Raw genomic sequence first — 22,764 nt, 5'->3', positions numbered from 1 at the left:
TGTGTCTGAAAAGGGTCTGGCAGGAAAGGACCTGGGGGTTCTCATTGACCAGAGGCTGAACATGAGCCAGTGTGTGCCCAGGTGGCCAAGAGAGCCCATGGCATCCTGGCTTGTCTTAGAAATAGTGTGACCAGCAGAAGCAGAGAGGTGATTGTCCCCCTGTGCTCAGCACTGGTGAGGCCACACCTGGGGTGTTGTGTCCAGTTTTGGGCACCTCAATTCCAGAGAGATCTCGAGGTGCTGGAGCGAGGACAGAGGAGGCAACGAAGCTGGGGAAGGGCCTGGAGAATCAATCTGATGAAGAACCCTTGAAGGAGCTGGGAATGTTTAGTTTGAGGAAGAGGAGAGTGAGGGGAGACCTCATCAGTCTCTACAACTACCTGAAAGGTCATTGTGGAGAGGTTGGTGCTGGTCTCTTCTCACAGGTGATCAGTGACAGAACAAGAGGGAAGGGCTTCAAGCTGTACCAGGGCAGGGTCAGACTGGACATGAGGAAGGATTTTTTCCCAGCAAGAGTGGTCAGACCCTGGAACAGGCTGCCCAGGGAGGTGGTGGAGTCACCATCTCTGGGTGTGTTGAAGGGTGGTTTGGATGTGGTGTTGGTGGATGTGGTTTGGGGCAGAACTTTGTAGAGTAGGGATGATGGTTGGACTGGGTGATCCCAAGGGGCTTTTCCAGCCTGCATAGTTCTATGATTACAGCAAAACCACAGCAAGACACAAGACTCAGTCCACTGCCTTCCCTGGCCAGAAATGCAGAAGGGCATCCAGGGTGCTTCACACCAGGAGAGAAGCAGCCAAATCCTGGAACCCCACCTGCAACTTCTGAGAGCTCAAGTCTGACCTGGATTAAATTTTTTTGAACAGATTTTTAGAAAAAAAACATCACTAAATTGACTCAAGTTGGGGGGAACTTTATGGAAGTCCTCTGGTACAGCAAGGACAAGATGGTTATGGGGTGGAAGATGCAGCAGGACTGCTCACACATGGCCCAGCCCTGGAGCAGCAGCTGGCTCCTGTCATCTTCTGTGCACCCCTGAACAGGAGGACTGCTTGAAGCCCATCTTGATTTGTCCACCTCAGGATTAAGTCCTGCTGAAGAGGAGCAACCAGGTTCAGACCACATCTGAGCAGAGACTCCAGGAGGCTGAGCTGGGACAAACTTCAGTGTATTAAAGGATCTCATAACACAGTGGACATTTGGCTTCTCCAACACCTGACAATGTGGGGCTCAGATCAAATGGTCCCACTGGCCTTCCTCAGCCCTACTCATCAGCTCATTCAATGAGCTGGCCAAGGAAAACCCACAGGGTTTTCTGTTCCTTTTTTTGGTGACAACAAACACAAATGCTGCAGGCAAGCAGGTCAGACACTCAACCTCCTCCCCACCACTGAAATCCAGCATCATTCATCAGCCACAAACTCTGGCCTGGCAACTGTCACACCTATTATGTCCAGCAGTAAAGCTTCCATGTAAGATCTGGAGACCAGATCCTGGAGCTCAGCAAACATAACCCATGTCCAGGTTCAGCTGAGGGATTCAAAGAGCTGTAACAAAAGGGATCTGGAGGGACTCAGATGTGCTGTTAGTAAAAGAAGAGGGAAGAAAGAAAAGAGAGCTCCCTCTGAAGTCTTTGCTGATGCCACCACCAAGGGCTTCCTTAGCTCAGCTTCAGTACTTTTAAGCTTCTGCTCTGATGTCCCTTCAAGTGGCCCTCTGATGGTGTCAAGCCTTCAGTGCAAATGACTGCTTTAAAATGCTGTTTCCATGGTAGTTAGGAACACGTGAGCTTTCCCCAGCAAGTAAGGAAGAAAGAATTTCCTACACAGCCTTGCATTTCTAGTCCTGCTCCAGAAGGAACACAGCCAGGTTCACCAATTAAGGTGTCTCCCACACCCTTCATTAACCAGCACTGAGCTTTTCAGCTGCAGAGCATCACTTGCACACTGGAGATCTCCAGTGGGATGCAATTAAGTGTAGGCACCACTATATATATAAAAAAAAAAAAGGCCCAAAGCAATAAATTTTAAACAAAATTAATTAAAACTAAATGGAAAAGGCACAAAGCCCTTTCACTGACAAGGACCTCATTGCACATTCAGCTTCAGAGAAGAAGGTTAAAAGCCTGCAGCAAAACATGCCAGCCTATAATTTTGCCTCTTTAAAGCCCATTTCAATCCCAGAAGAGTCCCTTAAGCCTTGATGAGTTCAAAGGCCAAATCAGCACATTTAATGCAGGCAAACCCCACCACTGCCACCATTTCCTTAGGGCAGGTTGGTTTTACATCGATATCTGCATCCCCTGGAGCCTGAACATGCTGCCTGCTCCACAGGCAGGGTTTGTTACACTCATCTCTGGGTTTCTGCTACTTCTTCATTCACTCCTGGCAGCTGCTCAGCAGCACTTACCAAATTTCTGCACGGCTGGCTTAAGAATCATAGAATCCTAGGGGCTGGAAGGGACCTGGAAAGATCACCCAGCCCAACCCCTCTGCCAGAGCAGGGTCACCCAGAGCACATCACACAGGAACGTGTCCAGGAGGGTTGGAATGTCTCCAGAGAAGGAGACTCCACAGCCTCTCTGGGCAGCCTGGCCCAGGGCTCTGTCACTCTCACAGTAAAAAAATTTTTTCTGATATTCATCTTAAACCTCCTATGCTCCAATTTGCATCCATTACTCCTTGTCCTATCACTGGTCATCACTGAAAAAAAGCTTAACTCCATCTTCTTGACACTCACCCTTTACGTATTTGTAAACATTGATGAGGTCACCCCTCAGTCTCCTCTTCTCCAAACTAAAGAGACCCAGCTCCCTCAGCCTTTCCTCACCAGGGAGATGTTCCACTTCATCATCTCTGTGGCTCTGCACTGGACTCTTTCAAGCAGTTCCCTGTCCTTCTTGAACTGAGGGGCCCAGAACTGGACACAATATTCCAGATGTGGCCTCACCAATGCAGAATAGAGGGGGAGGAGAACCTCTCTTGACCTACTAACCACACCCTTTCTAATACACCCCAGGATCCATTGGCCTTCTTAGCCACAAGGGCACATTGCTGGCTCATGGTCATCCTCCTGTCTACCAGGACCCCCAGGTCCCTTTCACCTACACTGCTCTCCAGCAGCTCAGCCCCCAGCCTGTACTGGTGCATGGTGTTTTTCTTCCCCAAATGCAGAACTCTACACTTCCCCTTGTTGAATTTCATCATGTTTCTCCCCACCCAACTCTCCAGCCTGTCTAAGTCCCTCTGAATGGCAGCACAGCCTTCTGGTGTGTCAGCCACTCCTCCCAGCTTGGTGTCATCAGCAAACTTGCTGAGGGTACATTCTGTACCCTCATCCAGGTGGTTGATGAAGATGTTGAACAACACCGGTCCCAGTACCCACCCCTGAGGGACTCCACTGGTCACACACCTCCAACCAGATTCTGCCCCAAAAGAAACAAAGACCATCCTAATGAATTGGTGAAACTGGCTGCTCATGGCTTGGATTTGTGTACACTTTGCTGGGGAAAAAGCTGCCTGGGTGGCCAGGCCCAAAGAGTTGTGGTGAATGGAGTTCATTCCAGTTGGTGGCCAATAACAAGTGGTGTTGCCCAGGGCTCAGCGTTGGGGCCAGTTCTGTTTAGTATCAGTGACCTGGAGGAGGGGATGGAGGGAACCTTAGTAAACTTGCAAAGGACACCAAACTGGGTTGGAGTGCTGATCTGCCTGAGGGTAGGAAGGCTCTGCAGAGGGATCTGGAAAGGCTGGATCCATGGGTTGAGACTCTGCAGAGGGATCTGGACAAGCTGGATCCATGGGCCATGGCCAGTGATATGAGGTTCAACAAGGCCAAGTGTTAAGTCCTGCTCTTGGGTCACACCAACCCCAGGCAATACCACAGCTTTGGGGAAGAGTGGCTGGAAAGTTCCCGGTGGAAAAGGACCTGGGGGTGCTGGTCAGCAGCAGCTGAACATGAGGCAGTGTGTGCCCAGGTGGCCAAGAAGGCCACCAGCATCCTGGCTTGTGCCAGCATGAGTGTGGCCAGCAGGACCAGGACAGGGACCCTGTCCCTGTGCTCAGCACTGGTGAGGAGACACTTCAAATCCTGGGGTCAGTTCTGGGCCCCTCATGACAAGAAGGACATGGAGGGGCTGGAGCGTGTCCAGAGAAGGGCAAGGGAGCTGGGGAAGGGGCTGGAGCAGAAGGAGAAGGGGCTGGAGAACTTGTGAGGAGCAGCTGAGGGAGCTGGGGGTGTCCAGCCTGGAGCAAAGGAGGCTGAGGGGAGACCTGCTGGCTCTGCAGCTGCCTGAGAGGAGGTTGGAGCCAGGGGGGTCGGGCTCTGCTCCCCAGGAACAAGCGACAGGACCAGAGGGAACGGCCTCAAGTTGTGCCAGGGGAGGCTGAGGTTGGATCTGGGGAACAATTCCTTCCTGGCAAGGGTTGTCAGGGCCTGGCCCAGGCTGCCCAGGGCAGGGGGGAGTCCCCATCCCTGGAGGGGTTTCCAAGCCCTGGAGATGGTGCTGAGGGACACGGGGCAGGGGTGGCCTTGGCAGGGCTGGGGGAAGGGTTGGACTGGATGATCTTGAAGGTCTTTTCCAATTAAAATTACTCTAGAATTCTATGAATTCAGGTTCCAGGAACCATTTTAGCTGAAGAAGAAAAAGCCACACAACAGAGGGATTGCACTGCAGTGTATTTTCAACTAGAATATGAGACTTTACATTATGATGCCAATAACCTTGCCAAGAAGGACCTGAGATTATGGAGGACATGAGGCTGAATGAGCCACCAGAGCACCTCAGAATCACAGAATGTGATGGGGTTGGAAGGGACCTCTGATGGTTGGACCATCAAGTCCAACCCCAACCTCCACTGTGAATAAGTCAGACTCGTGGGTTCCATTAAGAGAAATGCCACCAATAGACCAAGGGAAGTTGCTCTTCTTTCTGCTCAGTGCTGTGAGGTGGCACCAGCACAACAGGGCCCCGGTTTGAGCCTCCCAGTTCAAGAAGGATGTGTAAAGTGTTCAATGGAGAACTACCAAACCAAGATGGTGAGGCTCTGGGTATCAGAGTTTACTAGGAAAGCTTGAGGAAGCTGAGCTTTAGTCTCACAGAGAAGAAGCTAAAAGATGATCCAGTTGCTGCCCGTGCTGCTTGACAGACTGAAGATGATGAAACCAAGCTCTTCAAGAGTGACACTGTCACAAGTGGAAATGGCCTTTAGATGTTTGGGTTAGAAAACCTTCTCCTCAGAGAGGGTGGTGGAGTGCTGGAAGAAGTCCCAGAGAGGGGCAAAGTCTTCATCCTTGGGGTTTCAAGACTTCAGTCAACCTGATCTGCCACTGGTAAGAGTTCTGCTTTGAGAGGCTGGCTGGACAGATGCCCCCAGTCTTTCTTCTCCCACTGTGGTGAACTTCTGGGACAGAAGAAGTTCCATGTGGTTGCCTGCACATGATGTGAGGAAGCACTGCTCACAAGGATGAGCTTTGTAGAGCAAAACCAAGGCTCAGCAGCTCATCACACTAGTGTGAGAGCAGTTTTTAGTCCCAGTTCCTCCTGGGAGCTTCTGCCAGCAGCTTGGTGGGCTAGGTCCTGTGCCCCAAACAGCCCTTCTTCTAGTCTGAGAGAAATCAGTGGATCAGAGAGGAAGGCACCAGGAACAAGTGTCAAAGATAAGGTTTCTAAGAACCAGACCCCACTGGATCTCATCAGCACCAGGCTCACAGCTCTGTCAGGACCAAAATAATGCTTTTATCTCCTTTACACCCTGCCTGGCTGGAAACTGTTCTGCTCTGATGGAGCCCACATGTCTGGGAGGGAAGAGGACCAGGCTCAGCCTGAATGGACCCAGTAGAAATTGTTTCCTCAGTGCCTGGAACCAGTGTGGCTGTAATTAAAACCTCACCCCGTGTTCTCATCCTCCCTCTCCCAGCTTTTCCACAGCGTTTCAGGCTGTTTTTCAGCAACCCTGCTGATCTCCTCAACCTCTGGTGTCAGTGTGTGCAGCAGGGCTCTAACTGGGGTCACAGCACATACAGAGCACTGACCCATTTTCAGTCCTGAATGGCAGCACTTGCACAGATCCTGTTTTGCATCCAGAGAGCCTCTCCCATGACTGCTCTGCACAACAGGGCTTGTTTTTCCAGTGCTGTCCATCCAGAATTGCTCCTAGCACCCTGTGCATGCCAGGTTGTCTTCAAAACCAGGTTGGATGGGGCTCAGAGCAACCTGGTCTGGTGGGAGATGTCCCTGCCCATGGCAGGGGGTTGGAAATAAATTACCTTTAAGGTCCTTTCCAACTCAAACCAGTTTGTGCTTCTGTGATTCCATAATGACCTCCCATCTCTTCATGACTGACCTTGCAGTGCCATGTCTGCAATGCCCCCATTCAGGGCATTTCCAGGGCTCTGCTTCACTGCATGGTGGTATTTTTTTTAGCTCTTTCTCATCTTTGAGCCAAGACAGCCTTGGTTTTACACTGGAGTGGACCAGGAGCATTCACATCCTTTACTGAAGGTACAAACTGAAAGAAAGAGGAGTTCCAAAACACCCTTTAAAAAAAAGGCATTTTTTTTAAATGCTACTATGATAAATAACTAAGAGCACCAGTGATGGTTTCAATTCTCAGAGGAGACACATCACAGTTAGTAAATACCCTCCCCCCCACAACTTCAGCATCTAAAGCAGGCAATTTATGGCAGGGATCCACTACCCACTGTTTTAAAATGCAGTTTACTCATCCTCTTTGACAAGATGATGATGTCAAAACAGTTTGGTTAGAAGACAGTCCAAGGTACTGCCCAAATGTTTGAAGATGCTGCTGAGGTAGTAAAAGGGGGAATAATTTCTAGCACTGGGGGGAGCTGGCCAGACTCCCAACTCCCCAGCATATCCCACTGGAAAGCTTGGGTTCAGCTCCTTCCAGTTTGCCAAGTTTTCCACCCCTGTGTCTGCTTCAGGCTGAATTCTTGTGGAAAGTTTCAGCCAAATTGCTCTGCTACTTCCCAAACCAGCCAAACAGAAAAAGTCAAGCCAAAAGCTTCTACATGACTTGAGCACCAATTTTGTGTTTGGTGCTGTTCACCAGGGAGCTCACCCACCCCCAGCTCACTGCAGCCATGCCAGGGAGAGGTGAGGACACATTATAGCTACCTGTGAAGGCAAACAGAAGAAGGTCTCCTTCAGTCTCACTTCCCACCTCACTGTCCCTTCACTGTCATTTATGAGATCATCTGAAGGACTCTCTCATGATACCCCACCCGGAGTACTGTGTCCAGTTCTGGAACCCCCAACATAAGAAGGAGCTGTTGGAGCAAGTCCTGGGAAGGGCAATGGAGATGCTGGGAGGGCTGGAGCAGCTCTGCTCTGGAGCCAGGCTGGGAGAGTTGGGGTGTTGAGCCTGGAGAAGAGAAGGCTCCAGGGAGACCTGAGAGCACCTTCCAGGGCCTGAAGGGGCTCCAGGAAAGCTGGGGAGGGGCTTGGGACAAGGGCAGGGAGGGATGGGAGCAGGGGGAAGGGTTTTCAGCTGGAAGAGGGGAGATTTAGGTCAGACCTCAGGAAGAAATTCTTCACTATGAGGATGTTGAGACCCTGGCCCAGGTTGCCCAGGGAAGCTGTGGCTGCCCCATCCCTGGCAGTGTTGAAGGGCAGGTTGGATGGGGCTTGGAGCAGCCTGGGCTGCTGGGAGGTGTCCCTGCCCATGCAGGGCAGCCAGAACTAGATGATCTTTAAGGTCCCTTCCAACCCAAACCATTCCATGACTCTATGACTCAAATGCATCCGACCCAGTGGCCAACAGCTCTCAGAGGCATCTGAATGATGGCAGCCAATTTTGTTCAGGGTTTGCCTCCCTGCAACAGAGAAACTACTCACCAGTTGATTTCATCGTAGTCATTGTGAACTTCCCACCAGAAGTAAAACCACACCAGGGTCAGGAAGAAGGATGAGGTGAGGATGAGGAACCAAAGTCGCTCCCACTGAGGATGGAAAGAAAAGTCAGTGTTAACATTACCCCATCCTGTCCCACACCTCATCTAGAAGCTGTTGAATGGAGTAACTAGACCTTTCCACAGGCAGATTTCAGAGTTTTATCCCCCAGGGGTGGTGGGAAATGCAACCCTGGTCCCCAGCTCTGGGCAGCAGGGTCACTTACACAGTTCCATCTTATTACCTAGGGCTGGGACACCATTTCTCCACCTCCCAGGGAATGTGAAATGAGCTGGGTTTTTTTGTTTGGTTGGGATTTGGGGTTGGTTTTTTTTGCATCTTTTGAGGCAATTGTTTACTTGACTGTTCCACTCACATGTGAGAGATGCAACTTGGCATCTTACTCCCTCCTGGCTTCAGCCTAAAGGACTGAACAGTCATCACCCAACAAGGACTAAGCAACAGGTTAGGGATGCCACAGCTACACAGACACATGAACCCTTCCTCCTTCCCCCAGGGCACTCAGATCCTGCAGAGCCAAACCACCCACCAGCAACACTTCTTCCCACCACAACCCCACATGTAAGTGCTTTGCAAACAATACAGCAGGAGGAGAGACCACATGAGCACCAGATGAAAAGATACTTTCCCCAACATTTCGTTTGGGTGAATGTTTCCATTAATTAACTCCACCCATCCCCAGCAAAAAGCAATTAAAAAAACAACAAACCCTAAAAGATCTGTTCAATTCCCCACTCCAACAGCATGGGAAAAATCCTGAACCACATGGACACCCATGAAGAGAACAGAGTTGCAAGAAAACTGTCCCTCACCAGCACCATTTCCATGTGCTCCTTGTTGGGTTTTCCTCTGCAGCCTGTAAATAATCCACACATGTTTCCTTTTCAACTTGCATCCAGTTTTTTGGGAAGAAAACACTGAAATCAATTAGTTATGGACATGATGCCAATTGATCCTCTCTTCCCAGAATGAGCAAGAAAGGATGAAAACAGAAAAGGTGTGTGAGCAACACGACTGCTGTCATTTCCTCCTCGACCCTTGAGCACACCATTCATCTCTTTGGAAAATGCCCTTTTCTCTAGTGAACTGTCTCATGGCTTTTCAATTCAGCAGAATAACATCAGCAATATCAACACAGGGTGGGTGATTTATGAAACACAACTATTCTCTGCCTTCCCTTTCCATCTGGAAGGTTGAAGCTATTGATTCATGCATCACCCTGGATACCAGTCTTGTGATCCAGCTCTTCCTTGGATGCTTCATCTCATTAAAAGACAAAAAGAGAGCAATAAAAAGGGTTTGGAATCATTTCATTTTTGCTCTGCCAGGAATGATGTTTGCTGCTAAAAACTCCCAGTTCTTGGCCAGGGGTTGTAACTTCAGTTCAAACTTCAACACAGCTCAAGTTTGTGACAAAACTTCAATCCTCAGTAGCACCAGGTGCTTCATTCCCACCTGGGGCTTCAGGTGTTCCAGAGAAATGGGGCAAAAAGGGACCAGAAAAAGGTACAAAGGGACTTGGACAGTGCAAGTACTGAGAACATCCAAAACCATGTGGTCAGACTGTTCTTCCATGAGTTTAGAGACTATCACCTCCCACCTCGTGCACAGATCTGCTCCTCCATGCACAGGTGAGCTCCTGGAGGGAAAGCACTGAGGCTGGAACAGGGGTTTCCCCTCAAAACAGCCCACCTCTGGTAGCAGGATTCCAGCCACAGCATCTAGGAAGAATTCTTTTACACTGAGGGTGGTGAAACACTGCAACAGGTTGCCCAGTGAGGTGGGAGATGCCCCATCCCTGCAAACATTTCAGGTCAGGTTGGATGGGGCTCTGAGCAACTTGATCTAGTTGCAGATGTCCCTGCTCACTGCAGGGGTTGGACTGGATGAGCTTTAAAGTTCCCTTCCAACCCAAACCATTCTGTAATTCTATGATCTAGGTCAGCTCCACAGCCAACACCAGCCTTCCCCAGCCCCAAAAGCAGCACCAAGGCTACAACATCTTGCCACCTCCACACCAGCCACTGCTGCATGGCCAAACCAACCCTTTCCAACCCAGAATTTCCATGCCCACCCATCATGCCACATCTGGATCATAAAACCACCAAAACCCACTCACACTTTCACTCCATCCCACCAAAGCTCTCCAGGACAATGCCATTGCTAACCTTTTCAGCAGACTACAACTCTTTTCTCCTGGATGCCTTCCAGTCTGCAGAGCTCCAAGCTTTCAAATCCCACTTTCCCTATTGTTTGCTGCTTTTTCTCTCTACACTTGGGTCTAACATCTCCCTGCACCTGCCAGCAACACTGCTGAGCCAGTTCACTGGACAGCTTTTTGAAAGACAAGTGAGGTTTAAAGCATCTCAAGTGCTGAGGACCAACATTGCTACCAAAATAATCATCCTTGTGTTCTCTAAAGGTCGTTGTGCTATAAGCTGTTTGAGAAACAAGCCAAGAAAAACATTTCAGAACATTTAGGCTTTTTTTTTTTTTTCATTATTTTTTCTTGTATTATGTACTTTTTCCCCCTGGTTTATATGCAAGTAGCACAGTTAGTGTCAAACTCATCAAAAAGCTATTTTTGGTCTGTCCTTGATGGTGCACTTGCCAGATGTATTTGCTTGGCTGGTTTTGTGAAAACCCAGCCAAATTGTTCAAGGGTTAACATATTTCACAGGTTCTCACCACCCTCACAGACAAGAATTTCTTCCTAATGTCTAAACCAAACCTCCCTTCTTCCATCACCCCTGCTCCCATCCCTCCCTGCCCTTGTCCCAAGCCCCTCCCCAGCTTTCCTGGAGCCCCTTCAGGCACTGGAAGGTGCTCTAAGGTCTCCCTGGAGCCTTCTCTTCTCCAGGCTCAACACCCCAACTCTCCCAGCCTGGCTCCAGAGCAGAGCTGCTCCAGCCCTTGGATCATCATATCTCTTAGTGAGATACTATTTATAAACCAAAGAAAGTCTTCAGCCAACAAATCCATGGTTTTTAAGAAGTTTCTTTAGAGGCAGCATCCTGGCTGCCACTAGGAGCTGATCCTCTGCCTCCACCTGCCACACGTAGAGCTAACAGGCATTTGTCTGCCACAGTTATTCCCTGGATTAGGGAGTGAACACAACTAAAGCCTGTGTCAGACACTGTCCATTTGGTCATTCACTTGATGAAGCCTTATTAAGCCTTTAGATCACCAAATTGCCCAAAAAAAAGCAGATCAGCACAGCATCAGGATCTAAGCAAGACTGTGAGCTGGGCTCAGAACAGAGAAGGAACATTCAAGACCTTAAGGTCAAGACTGCCCAGGATGAGAATCCAGTGATTAGAAGTTACTATCACTGCATTTACCCTGTCCCCTCTTCCTGAATGTTTTTAGAATGAAGCTGGCTCTGTCAGACAACATGTCCCAAGCCCTGACTGGGGCATGCAAGCAGAAGAGAGGGGGACAATATGTGAGAGCACTTGAAATTGCTGATTTACTGCCAAGTGCATACCCAAGGGTCACCAAAATGCTGTGGAATGAGCTCCTTTGCTCCCCCTGTGCACTCGGATGGAGGAGGTTGCACTGGCTCAAGGGCCCAGAAAAGCCAAGACTAGAGCTAGAATGAAGCAAAGCATCAATATTTTGCTTCACTGAAGTTGCCAGAGTCACCCCAGTCAACACTGGTCCTGAAATGTCCTACCCCACCTGCAATGGCCTCTGGAGATCCCTATCAGCTCACCCCCAAGGAGCAGCAGGACTTGAGATGCACCCACATCTCCTGGCCTTGGGATAAAACCTGCAGGAGCTCCTCTAAAGCCAACCCACCACCTCCAGCATCCTCTTTGGCACCCAGAAGCAATGTTGAGCTTCCAAAGGAACTGGAAAGAGGGAAGCCTGCTTTGAACTGGGAATAGGTAAGAGGAAATGCCACTCCTGGATGGATTAGGGCTCCATTCCCACACAGATGAGCTCATAGCAAACAACAGCCCAGCAATCAATCAGCATGGGAGAAGTTGGGTCCCTTCCAGCTTTTTGCATCCCTAGAAGTCAAATGCCATTGTAGGCATGTTACTGGGAGCTTGCCCCACTTTACACCAGTACAGGTCATCACGGCAGCTCATGGATGGAAAGGGGCAGGTTTTTTACAGTCCCCCTCCTTTTGATTCACACCCAACTGTGAGGACTGCACAGATCCTCACATCAAACCCTCTGGGGCAGCAGGTCCCCAAAGCTCTCCCAGAGCAGCTGAAAGCAGAGCAAGCAAGATTTCACCTCGAGGGCCTTCAAAACAGAGGTGGGAATGTGATTGCTTGGAAATGAGGAGATGTATGACAAAGCAGATTCCTTTTCCTGATTGCTTTAAAAAAAGAGACTAAAAGCCAGCAAATGTGACCAACTTCACACTAAGCCACCACTGAGACCACTCAGAGGAAACAACACAATTTACTGTGTCCAATTCTGGAGTCCTCAGCACAGGAAGGACATAGAGCTCTTGGAGGGAGTCCAGAGGAGGCCACAAAGATAATCTGAGGGCTGGAGCAGCTCTGCTCTGGAGCCAGGCTGGGAGAGCTGGGGTGTTGAGCCTGGAGAAGAGAAGGCTCCAGGGAGACCTGAGAGCACCTTCCAGGGCCTGAAGGGGCTCCAGGAAAGCTGGGGAGGGGCCTGGGACAAGGGCAGGGAGGGATTGGAGCAGGGGGAAGGGTTTTAAGCTGGAAGAGGGGAGATTTAGGTCAGACATCAGGAAGAAATTCTTCACTAGGAGGATGTTGAGACCCTGGCCCAGGTTGCCCAGAGAAGCTGTGGCTGCCCCATCCCTGGCAGTGTTGAAGGGCAGGTTGGATGGGGCTTGGAGCAGCCTGGGCTGCTGGGAGGTGTCCCTGCCCATGGCAGGGGGGGTTGGAACTAGATGATCTTGAAGGTCCTTTCCAACCCAAACCAGCCTGTGATTCTATGTACAGTCAGCTAGAACTTTGCTCCAGACCAAGGTTTTGATTAGATCATCAAAACTTGCTCTGTAGGAGGCTGGTCTTCTCTGTTTTCTATATAAAGAGCCTCTGAAACCATCTTCTCACTTTCAACACCTACAACTAGATAGTGTGAATAGCTCCCACCATCCAACCCAGAGGTCTTTTTCCTCCAACATGAACAGAAATACGTTCCACCTCCAGCCGTCGTGACCAGAGAGGATTCTCACCATAACTCTGTGTCCAAAGGCTGTTAGAGGGTCTCAGCTTTCACTCTGCTCCCTCCAGCACCTCTGCTAACCCCACCATTCGAGCCAGGACCACGACTTGCCACACGAGGTGGTAGATGTGTCTGCTGGAGAGCTTCTCCCAGCACAGCTTGTGCTCCCCAGCTAGAAATGAAGAAGCAATCAGGGGAGACAAACTAGTTCCTGGAATTGTCAATCATCCAAGATGAAGAGGGCTCTTGTTCAAGTCAGAGTGCCTCTGGGAACTCATGGCTTTCACTCATTGTGACAGACCCTACCCATTCTCTGCCTCCTGAACACAGTAACCCTCCTGTTCAATTCATTAAAAATAATTAAATAAGTACAAATCAAGCTAGAGCAGGAAGAAGTTTTGTCAGAAAAATTCCACTTGCTGGAGAATGGAAACACTTCACAGGAAATATCATCCTTTAAAGCAGTTTCTTGCTGAAGGCCATCTCAGCTTGAGGCTGGAATGTCTGGGGAGAGGAAAGAGGAGGGAAACTGGGCCCTCCCAAAACCTGGCAACACTTGGGTCAGGACATGCACAAAAGGAGATGGAGAAGAACAGAACATGGATCTGGGCACATGTACACACACAAAAAGGATCAAATGTGGGCAAGATGGAAAAGTCAGAGGGGAAAATGCAGAAGTCTGGAGGGGTGATGTGACACACTGAGAATAAGGGCAAGTGACAGGGACAGGTCCAGGCTGGTGAGTGCCAGCCTAGCCCCAATCTCATCTGCCTTTCTTTGCATGCAACTCAACCTTGGGTTCGTGCTCTTTTGGCTTTTTTCTTCTCCCCATCACAACTTCCAAGTTGGAGAAAACAGCCTGACATGAGTTCTGCCCTGCCAGCACCAGGATCTCTAGACAGCAGATGTTTTTGCCTGCTTGGTTGATTTAATGCACCCTGCTCAGATCTGCTTAGGATTCTAAGGGTAAAGAATCATAGAAGCATTTTGGGTTGGAAAAGACCTTCAGGATCACCCAGGCCAACCCTCCCCCAGCCCTGCCAAGGCCACCACTGCCCCGTGTCCCTCAGCACCATCTCCAGGGCTTGGAAACCCCTCCAGGGATGGGGACTCCCCCCCTGCCCTGGGCAGCCTGGGCCAGGCCCTGACAACCCTTGCCAGGAAGGAATTGTTCCCCAGATCAAACCTCAGCCTCCCCTGGCACAACTTGAGGCCGTTCCCTCTGGTCCTGTCGCTTGTTCCTGGGGAGCAGAGCCCGACCCCCCTGGCTCCAACCTCCTCTCAGGCAGCTGCAGAGCCAGCAGGTCTCCCCTCAGCCTCCTTTGCTCCAGGCTGGACACCCCCAGCTCCCTCAGCTGCTCCTCACAAGTTCTCCAGCCCCTTCTCCTTCTGCTCCAGCCCCTTCCCCAGCTCCCTTGCCCTTCTCTGGACACACTCCAGCCCCTCCATGTCCTTCTTGTCCTGAGGGCCCAGAACTGCCCCCAGGATTTGGGGTGCAGCCTCATCAGTGTTGAGCACAGGGGAACAATCCCTGCTCTGGGTCCTACTGGCCACACTAGTGCTGACACAAGCCAGGATGCTGGTGGCCTCCTTGGCCAACTTCCAGCACCAAAGCAGAGTTACTCACTTTTGTTAGAAGTACTTAAAAAAAAATCACTAAAGCAAACAGTAACTTCAAACAAGCTAAATTAGCACCTCTATAGTTCCACACAGATCAGATGTCCAGATGCCCTCTGGCTTCCCTTGAGCTATGGTGAAGCCTTCTTGAATCCCTCCTCTGTTCCTGGCCCCGAGAACATACAACATCTAAACACTCCTCCCCAGTCACTCCTTTTAAATTTGAACCTTCACCCCAGAAGAAAGCACCTACCAGTTTGAACACACAGCTTGCAGAAGAGCTAGACTGTTATTAACCAGAGCAGCTAGGCAACCTGTGGATCATAGAATCATAGGATGGTTTGGGTTGGAAGGGACCTTTAAGATCATTTAGTTCCAACCCCCCTGCATGGGCAGGGACACCTCCCAGCAGCCCAGGCTGCTCCAAGCCCCATCCAACCTGCCCTTCAACACTGCCAGGGATGGGGCAGCCACAGCTTCCCTGGGCAACCTGGGCCAGGCTCTCCCCACCCTCACACTAATGAATTTCCTCCTAGTGTCTAATCTAAATCTCCCCTCTTCAAGCTTTAATCCATTACCCCTTGTCCTATTAAGATGATAAATAAAAATCCCCACCAGGGATATTATTTTGTGCTCCCAAATTGCAACCTGGAAGAGAAACCCTGATGAGTCCCTGCAGATGGAGATGGATGGATGAACAAACATGCCTGATGAGGAAAGGCTGAGAGACCTGAGGCTGTTCAGTCTAGAGAGGAGAAGGCTGAGGGGGGGTCTAATTCATGTCTATCAATACATGAGGGCATCAAGAAGGCAGGGACAAGCTCTTGTCACCTGTGCCCTGTGACAGGACGAGGGGCAATGGATTCAAACTCAAGCACAGGAAGTTCCACCTCAACATGAGGAAGAACTTCTTTCCTGTGAGGGTGACAGAGCCCTGGGACAGGCTGCCCAGAGAGGCTGTGGAGTCTCCTTCTCCTTCTGGAGGCTTTCAAGACCCTTTCTGAGTGACCTGCCCTAGTTATTTTTGGTCCTGCTCTGGCAGGGGGGTTGGACTCGATGATCTCCAGAGGTCCCTTCCAACCCCTGACATTCTGTGATTCTGTGAATCTCATTTCCATCTCTCCATTACAAGACATTTATCCTTTTCCCTCCAGACAAATCTCCATGCTGAAGGCATCCACCATCCACAGAGACACCCGACACAAGGGCCTTCAAACTTGCAAATGCAGCAGGACAGAAAAGCTCGTTCATCTTCCTGCAGTTCACCCCACCCTTGTGCCCCCGTGCATCTGCCAGCCCAGGCACCTGCTTTTAGGAAATGAATTCATTTTGTTGGAGCCTCAAGGCCACAGAATCCTAAACTAATTGCTCTCCACCTCAAGAGCAAGTACAAGGGCTGGATTGAAACTGGAGCAGCGCCGTTGCTCAAGTGTGTTTGCAGGTTGTTCAAATTCACTCCTGGATACAATGAAGGGTTTACTAAGGAGTCTCTTCCCCACACTCTTTTCTGCCATTTTCAAGAAACAATTTCCTGCAGGCATTTATCAGCATGAGCTTAGAGCAGAAAGGAGGCAAGTTGTTATTGATCCAGTGAATAAAGAAGAAAAATGGAAGGCACGATTCCCCTTTTCCTGCTTACCCAGTTGGAGCTCATTTGAACAAACAACAAAAGAATCTTCATTGAGCAAGTTATTAAGTCATCTCTGAAGAAGGGAGATGAGTACACCTCCCAGCTGCACCCATTTGAACCAGGAACTGAGGATAAAAAGGAACAAATACCAGCTGGAGACTTTAGTCCACGTGTACAAAGCCTCAGCTCCTCCAGTGAAGTGACAAGATTCCATTCAAAACTCATGGTATGTGGATGCACAGTCCTTAAAACAGTGATTTGCACACTATAAATGTGAAGAGTTTTCCACCTCAGTTGATCTTGAGCCCATTATCTCTGGTCACGGTGTCAAAGACCAAACAGAGACTCCAAAAAACATCTAAAGATAGAACAAGTGAGGCAGCAAAGGGCCTCTGGCAGGCTCTGAATTGCCACTTAAAGCAGGGTCAACTCCAGAGGGGTTGCCCAGGGGAATGTCCCAGCAAGGTCTGAGTGCCTCCAAGGTTGGAAATTCCCACCCTCCTCTGGGGTCCTGCTCTAGGGTGGGAGAATCTTCACAGGGAGAAACTTTCCTGCTATCAAACTTGAATGTCCCTTCATACAGGTTGTGTCCATTTCTTCTTGCCCGGGTCCATCATCACCTCTACAGTCACTCCTTAGGTAGTTGCAAAGAGCACCAAGATCCCCTCCTTCTCCTGCTGCACAACTCCAGCTCTCAGCTTCTCCTCAATTGCTCCAGGCTCCAGGTCCAACCATTTTGGAGTCTCTCTATTATTGCCTGCCTGGTTTTGGGGAACTTCAAACCAGACCCAGTGCTCAGATGTGGTCCTTCCAGTGTCAGTAGAGAGGAAAACCCGTGTTCCTCAAACTGCTGGCTGCACTGTCACTATTCCAGCCCAGAAAGCAACCAGCCTTCACTGCCAAGAGCACATCCAATAGCTGACTCTCTTCTTGCAGAGGGATATAATAAAGGGAAAGTACTTGCACACCAAGGATTTGAATCATAGAATCAAATAATAGAAAAACAGAATCATCCTGGTTGGAAGGGACCTTGAAGGTCACCAAGTCCAATCATAACCTAACTCCCCCCACCATAACCTCATCTACCCAATCAGTGCCTAAATCATGTCCCTCAGCACTATATCTACATTTCTTTTAAACACATCCAGGGATGGTGACTCCACCACCTCCCTGGGCAGCCTGTTCCACTGCCCAACCACTCTTTCAGCAACGGAATTCTTTCTAATATCCAACCTAAACCTCCCCTGGTGCAGCTTCAGGCCATTTTTTCTGGTCCTGTCATTATTCCCTTGGGAGAGGAGGCCAACTCCCACCTCCCTACAACCTCCTTTCAGGTAGAGAGCAATGAGGTCTCCCCTCAGCCTCCTCTTCTTCAAACTGAACAATCCCAGTTCCCTCAGCCTCTCCTGGTAGGAATTGTTTTCCAGACCTTTCACCAGTGAAGCCTTCAAGTGAACAAATCAATACACTTCACTAGCTGATGTTGACCCACCAGACCTTTGTATATTGGGAACAGAATCAAGGTGCCTGGGCTTCAACTCCCTCACCTCATAGAGGCTTCAGAGGGATTAGACTTTCTTCCTTCTGTTGGATTTAAGACTCGTGAACCCAAGTGAGAGGAGGAGGCAGCCTGCAGGACCCCACAGGGCATCAGCCAGCTCTCACAGTACTTTGTAACCTGTCCAAAAGCTTCATTATGTCTCCATCTAACAACCAGGACCATCAACATCTGGTGTGATACTTCACCTGAGCACATTCTCCAGCTCTTGCTTTTTACTCTTCGTCCTCCACTTTCCCTCTTCTCCCTGTCTCTGCTTAGTACTTCAAATCTCATCAGCTATGGGACTTTTTCCATTTGCTACAGCTCTCTCCAGGCAGGAGATTCACTTAGTGGAAGGATACATCTGTCAACACAACCAATTTAGGCAGTCCAGGCAGTTCATAAACTCTGCAAAGGTCTGGGCTGATTCACTACTCCTAAGTAACAGGCAGTGGTTTTGCTCAGGAGACATCTGCCAAGAAAAAACAGAAAGAAATAGGAAGAATTTTGGTCTACTAGTAAGGAAGAAAAGGCATTCCTGCCATCTGGCAGAAAATGGATTGAGAGCAGCCCTGAGGACTTGGGGGTGCTGGTTGATGAGAAGCTCAACATGAGCTGCCATCATGTGCTGGAGCCCAGACCCAACCATGTCCTGGGCTGTGTCACCAGCAGCATGACCAGCAGGGCCAGGGAGGGGATTCTGACCCTTTACTCCACCCTGGTGAGATCCCCCTTTGGTGCTGGGTCCAGTTCTGGGGTCCTCAAGACAAGAAGGTTGGAGCAAGTCCAAAGGAGGCCACAAAGATGATCAGAAGGCTGGAGCACCAAGGAGACCTTAGAGCACCTTGCAATACCTGAAGGGGCTACAGGAAAGCTGGGGAAGGACTTTTCACAAGGGCTTGTAGCAAGAGGACAAGGGAGAATGGTTTCAAGCTGAAAGAGGGGACATTTGGATGAGATATTAAGAAATTCTTCACCATGAGGGTGGTGAGAGCCTGGCCCAGGTTGCCCAGAGAAGCTGTGGCTGCCCCATCCCTGGCAGTGTTGAAGGGCAGGTTGGATGGGGCTTGGAGCAGCCTGGGCTGCTGGGAGGTGTCCCTGCTCATGGCAGGGGTTAGAACTAGACAATCCTTAATGTCCCTTCCAACCCAATCCAACCTGTGTTTCTGGCTGCTGAGGCTTCAGCAGCTGAGCAGATGCTTCCTAAAGTCAGTCACTGCACATCTCAGGCTTATCTTACTTGATTATTGCAAAGAGCAGCCTGCCAGCCCTCTGCACACCCTGTTAGAGAAGGCCATGAATGAGATCTCTGAGCTGTGACATGCTCCATTTGCAATTCAATTTAGCAGGTCAAAGCAAGTGGCAGAGAACATATTAGTGAAATATGTGTTCCTGCTGGGGCTGCTGGAATCAAACTGGAGACCAGCAGATGCAGCAGCCAGAGCCAGATCTCTACAAATCACATTGGTACACTTCATCATCCACCTCTGCTCCCAGGAACACAACCAGGGAGGGTAGTCAGGCAGGATGGCTAATTCTCCCACACTTCAGGCCTCGTGTCATTGCAAAGCTGAGGAGCAATTGGGCAGTTCTGCTTGCCCAGGAAACAAGCAAAGGGTTAAAGGTATCCAAACTAAGGGATAACTCATCCTTGCCTGCCCCTTCTTCCCCCACACACTGTCATTACAGAGGACAAGTTTCTCTCCAAGTGTACTTAACAGAATCATGGAATGGTTTGGGTTGGAAGGGACCTTGAAGATCATCTAGTTCCAACCCCCTGCATGGGCAGGGACACCTCCCAGCAGCCCAGGCTGCTCCAAGCCCCATCCAACCTGCCCTTCAACACTGCCAGGGATGGGGCAGCCACAGCTTCCCTGGGCAACCTGGGCCAGGCTCTCCCCACCCTCACAGCCCAGAATTTCTCCCTCACATCTCAGCTCCAGCTCACTCTGCCAGCTGGAAACCCTTCCCCCTGCTCCCAGCCCTCCCTGCCCTTGTCCCAAGCCCCTCCCCACCTTTCCTGGAGCCCCTTCAGGCACTGGAAGGTGCTCTCAGGTCTCCCTGGAGCCTTCTCTTCTCCAGGCTGAACACCCCAACTCTCCCAGCCTGTCCTCCCAGAAAAAGGGTTCCATCCCTCTGAGCATTTCTGAAAGCTGTAGCCCAGCAGCTACAACCATCACAAAATCTGCTGGCAATTCTCGATGAGGCTGTGCTGGGAATTCCCCGTGCTGGGAATTCCTGTGCTGCTCCAGAGATGGTGCACAGCTGGAACCAGGGCTCTTTCTGGCTATTAAAGGCCCCAGGGGACTTTCTGCAGCAATAATAACATCCAGGACCAGCTCTGCCTCCTGCAATTACATCCTCCCTCTTTCATTCAGTGCAGAGGTAAACAACAAGCCCTTTGGGGGCCTCTAATTCATGATAGAGCTACAGGGGTTCCCCAACCTACTCCCCCCACCCCCCCAGCATGATCTGCTCCACTCTCATAGCTCCTGCCAATGTTTTTCTTTTTCTTTTTTTGCTTTAATCTATCTTTCCCAAACAACCACAGCTGGGATTCCCAGTGCTTCTAACCTTACTAATGGAAGGATTTCAGGATTGCACCAGAGTCCCCCCCTGGTGCATTAAAAACCTATTTCTGATACTAATGCTGCACTGTTCTCTTTCTTTTTACCAAACACTTTGCGTGTTTGGAGGTCATGGAACCACAGAATATCACAGAATCACAGAATCACAGAATATCAGGGGTTGGAAGGGACCTCTGGAGATCATCGAGTCCAACCCCCCTGCCAGAGCAGGATCAAATCCAGGGCAGATCACTCAGAAATGCATCCAGGTGGGGTCTTGAAAGCCTCCAGAAGGAGAAGGAGACTCCACAGCCTCTCTGGGCAGCCTGTCCCAGGGCTCTGTCACCCTCACAGGAAAGAAGCTCTTCCTCATGTTGAGGTGGAACTTCTTGTGCTTGAGTTTGAATCCATTGCCCTTCATCCCACCACAGGACACAAGTTACAAGAGCTTGTCCCTGCCTTCTTGACACCCAGCCCTCAGGTCAAGAAGAGGCAGGTATTTTTTTCTAGCCTAAACATGTCCAGCTTTTTCAGTCTGTATTGATGAGGCAAATCTAGAAAAAAAAAAAACCAAACACAACCAACCTAAAAATGCAGCTTATTGCTCTTGCACAGACCAAGGGGATGAGCTCCAAGCCTTGCCTGAAGTGGAGCACCTTGCTGGGCACAGCATCCCTGCTGAGCTCTCATCAGCATCAAGCAGCAGGAGCTCAGCATCCCTGGTGCCTCCTGAGGGTGTCACTCCTGCTAGCACACCCCAGTCTCATGCCAGTCCCTTTCACAGGCACACGATGCTGTCGGGTTGCATTCAGCTCATGGCTCACTTTAATTAAAGCAGCAGCATCCTGGGGCAGTGGGTTCTAAGATCAAAAATAGGTCTCATAAAAGCAGGTTTAATTTAAAATGAAATAAATAAATAAATAAAAATAATAAAGAGGACTGTGTAAGTTAAGTAAGAATAGAGCCAATTAAGGTTATTAAAGGTAATGGCCTCAGTGCCACCTCTTAATAAAAAACATCTCAGAAAAACTGCTTACAGAACCACAGAGAGGTGGGGGTTGGAAGGGACCTCTGGAGATCATTGAGTCCAACCCCCTGCTAGAGCAGGATCCCCTAGAGCAGATCCCACAGGAACACATCCAGGTGGGGGTTGGGATGTCCCCAGGGATGGAGACTCCACAGCCTCCCTGGGCAGCCTGTCCCAGGGCTCTGTCACCCTCAGAAATATCTTCTCATATTCAGGTTAAACATTACCAAGAAGGAGAATAATCTTGTGCACATGCTGTGGGGTTTGGAAGGCCTTTCCCTAGCTATCTGCTTCTGGCCCCAGTTGGAAATACTACACTTGGCTGGGTAGGTCCTACAGCAGACCTAGAAAATACTGTAGTCATTTAAAACCCTGGACACCTTCAGCAAAGCTGCTGCCCAACCACCCCATGTCCCAACAGACCCCTGATGGCAGAGGAAAAAGCTCCTCATGAGCCTTTGCTGATCCTAGTTTTGTTGATCCTATTTCTGTCCTGGCCCCAGAGTGTTTCTGAGGCTTGTCTGACATGCCTCCAGGTCTTTCCTCTTTGGTGTTTACAAGATCAATGAGGTGGCTTTCATTAGGAAAAAAAGGGAGAGAGAGTAAAATACTGAACATTTATCCCTACTTAAAGAGACCTACTGTATTGCAGGAGTGTTTACAGGAATCCTGCTGTAAAATGCTCTGTTCAGCATAAATACCCCTATCCCAAATAGTCTGATAGAGACATTCAAATGGATTCAAGGGACTGGGATAAAAAAAAAAACAAATAACGCTAAGTTGTTTCCTTGGACAGTTTCTCTGTTTTGCTGCATAATTCTCCTGGAAGCAAAGGCCTGCAGATAAAAAGCTAAACATGTTACTTTGTCATGATGCTTGGGACAAAAAAAAACACCCCTAAGGTTTTTTTATGCTGGTTGAAAGGATGAGAGTATCACCAGGCAGTGCTGGAAGGCAAAAACCTGACAGCAAAAGAGGCAAAGGGGGCTGCTCTTGATATCAAGATGAGGTTTTCCACCTTCCCTCAAAAGGAAAGACAAAGGGGGCCTACAGGAAAGCTGGAGAGGAGCATGGAGTGACAGGACAAGGGAGAACAGTTTCAAAACAGAAGAGGGGAGATTTGGGTTGGATATGAAGAAAAAGTCTTTCCCTGTGAGGGTGGGGAGAGCCTGGCCCAGGTTGCCCAGGGAAGCTGTGGCTGCCCCATCCCTGGCAGTGTTGAAGGGCAGGTTGGATGGGGCTTGGAGCAGCCTGGGCTGGTGGGAGGTGTCCCTGCCCGTGCAGGGGGGTTGG

General features: G+C 49.8%; 1 protein-coding gene across 8 annotated transcripts in view; it reads right to left on the bottom strand.

Moving 5' to 3' along the window:
* The window catches only part of GDPD5 (glycerophosphodiester phosphodiesterase domain containing 5), a 182,162-nt gene that overhangs the window by 46,162 nt on the left and 113,236 nt on the right, over window positions 1–22,764 (bottom strand). For all 8 annotated transcript variants that reach the window (XM_051608708.1, XM_051608707.1, XM_051608714.1 and 5 more), the window contains one exon: window positions 7,856–7,959. In XM_051608708.1, the coding sequence (XP_051464668.1) occupies window positions 7,856–7,959 (104 nt within the window). The remainder of the gene's footprint in view (window positions 1–7,855; window positions 7,960–22,764) is intronic.

Source organism: Apus apus, chromosome 1, assembly GCF_020740795.1.
Source record: "Apus apus isolate bApuApu2 chromosome 1, bApuApu2.pri.cur, whole genome shotgun sequence".
Taxonomy (NCBI): domain Eukaryota; kingdom Metazoa; phylum Chordata; class Aves; order Apodiformes; family Apodidae; genus Apus; species Apus apus.
This window is presented reverse-complemented; position numbering and strand designations above follow the sequence as displayed.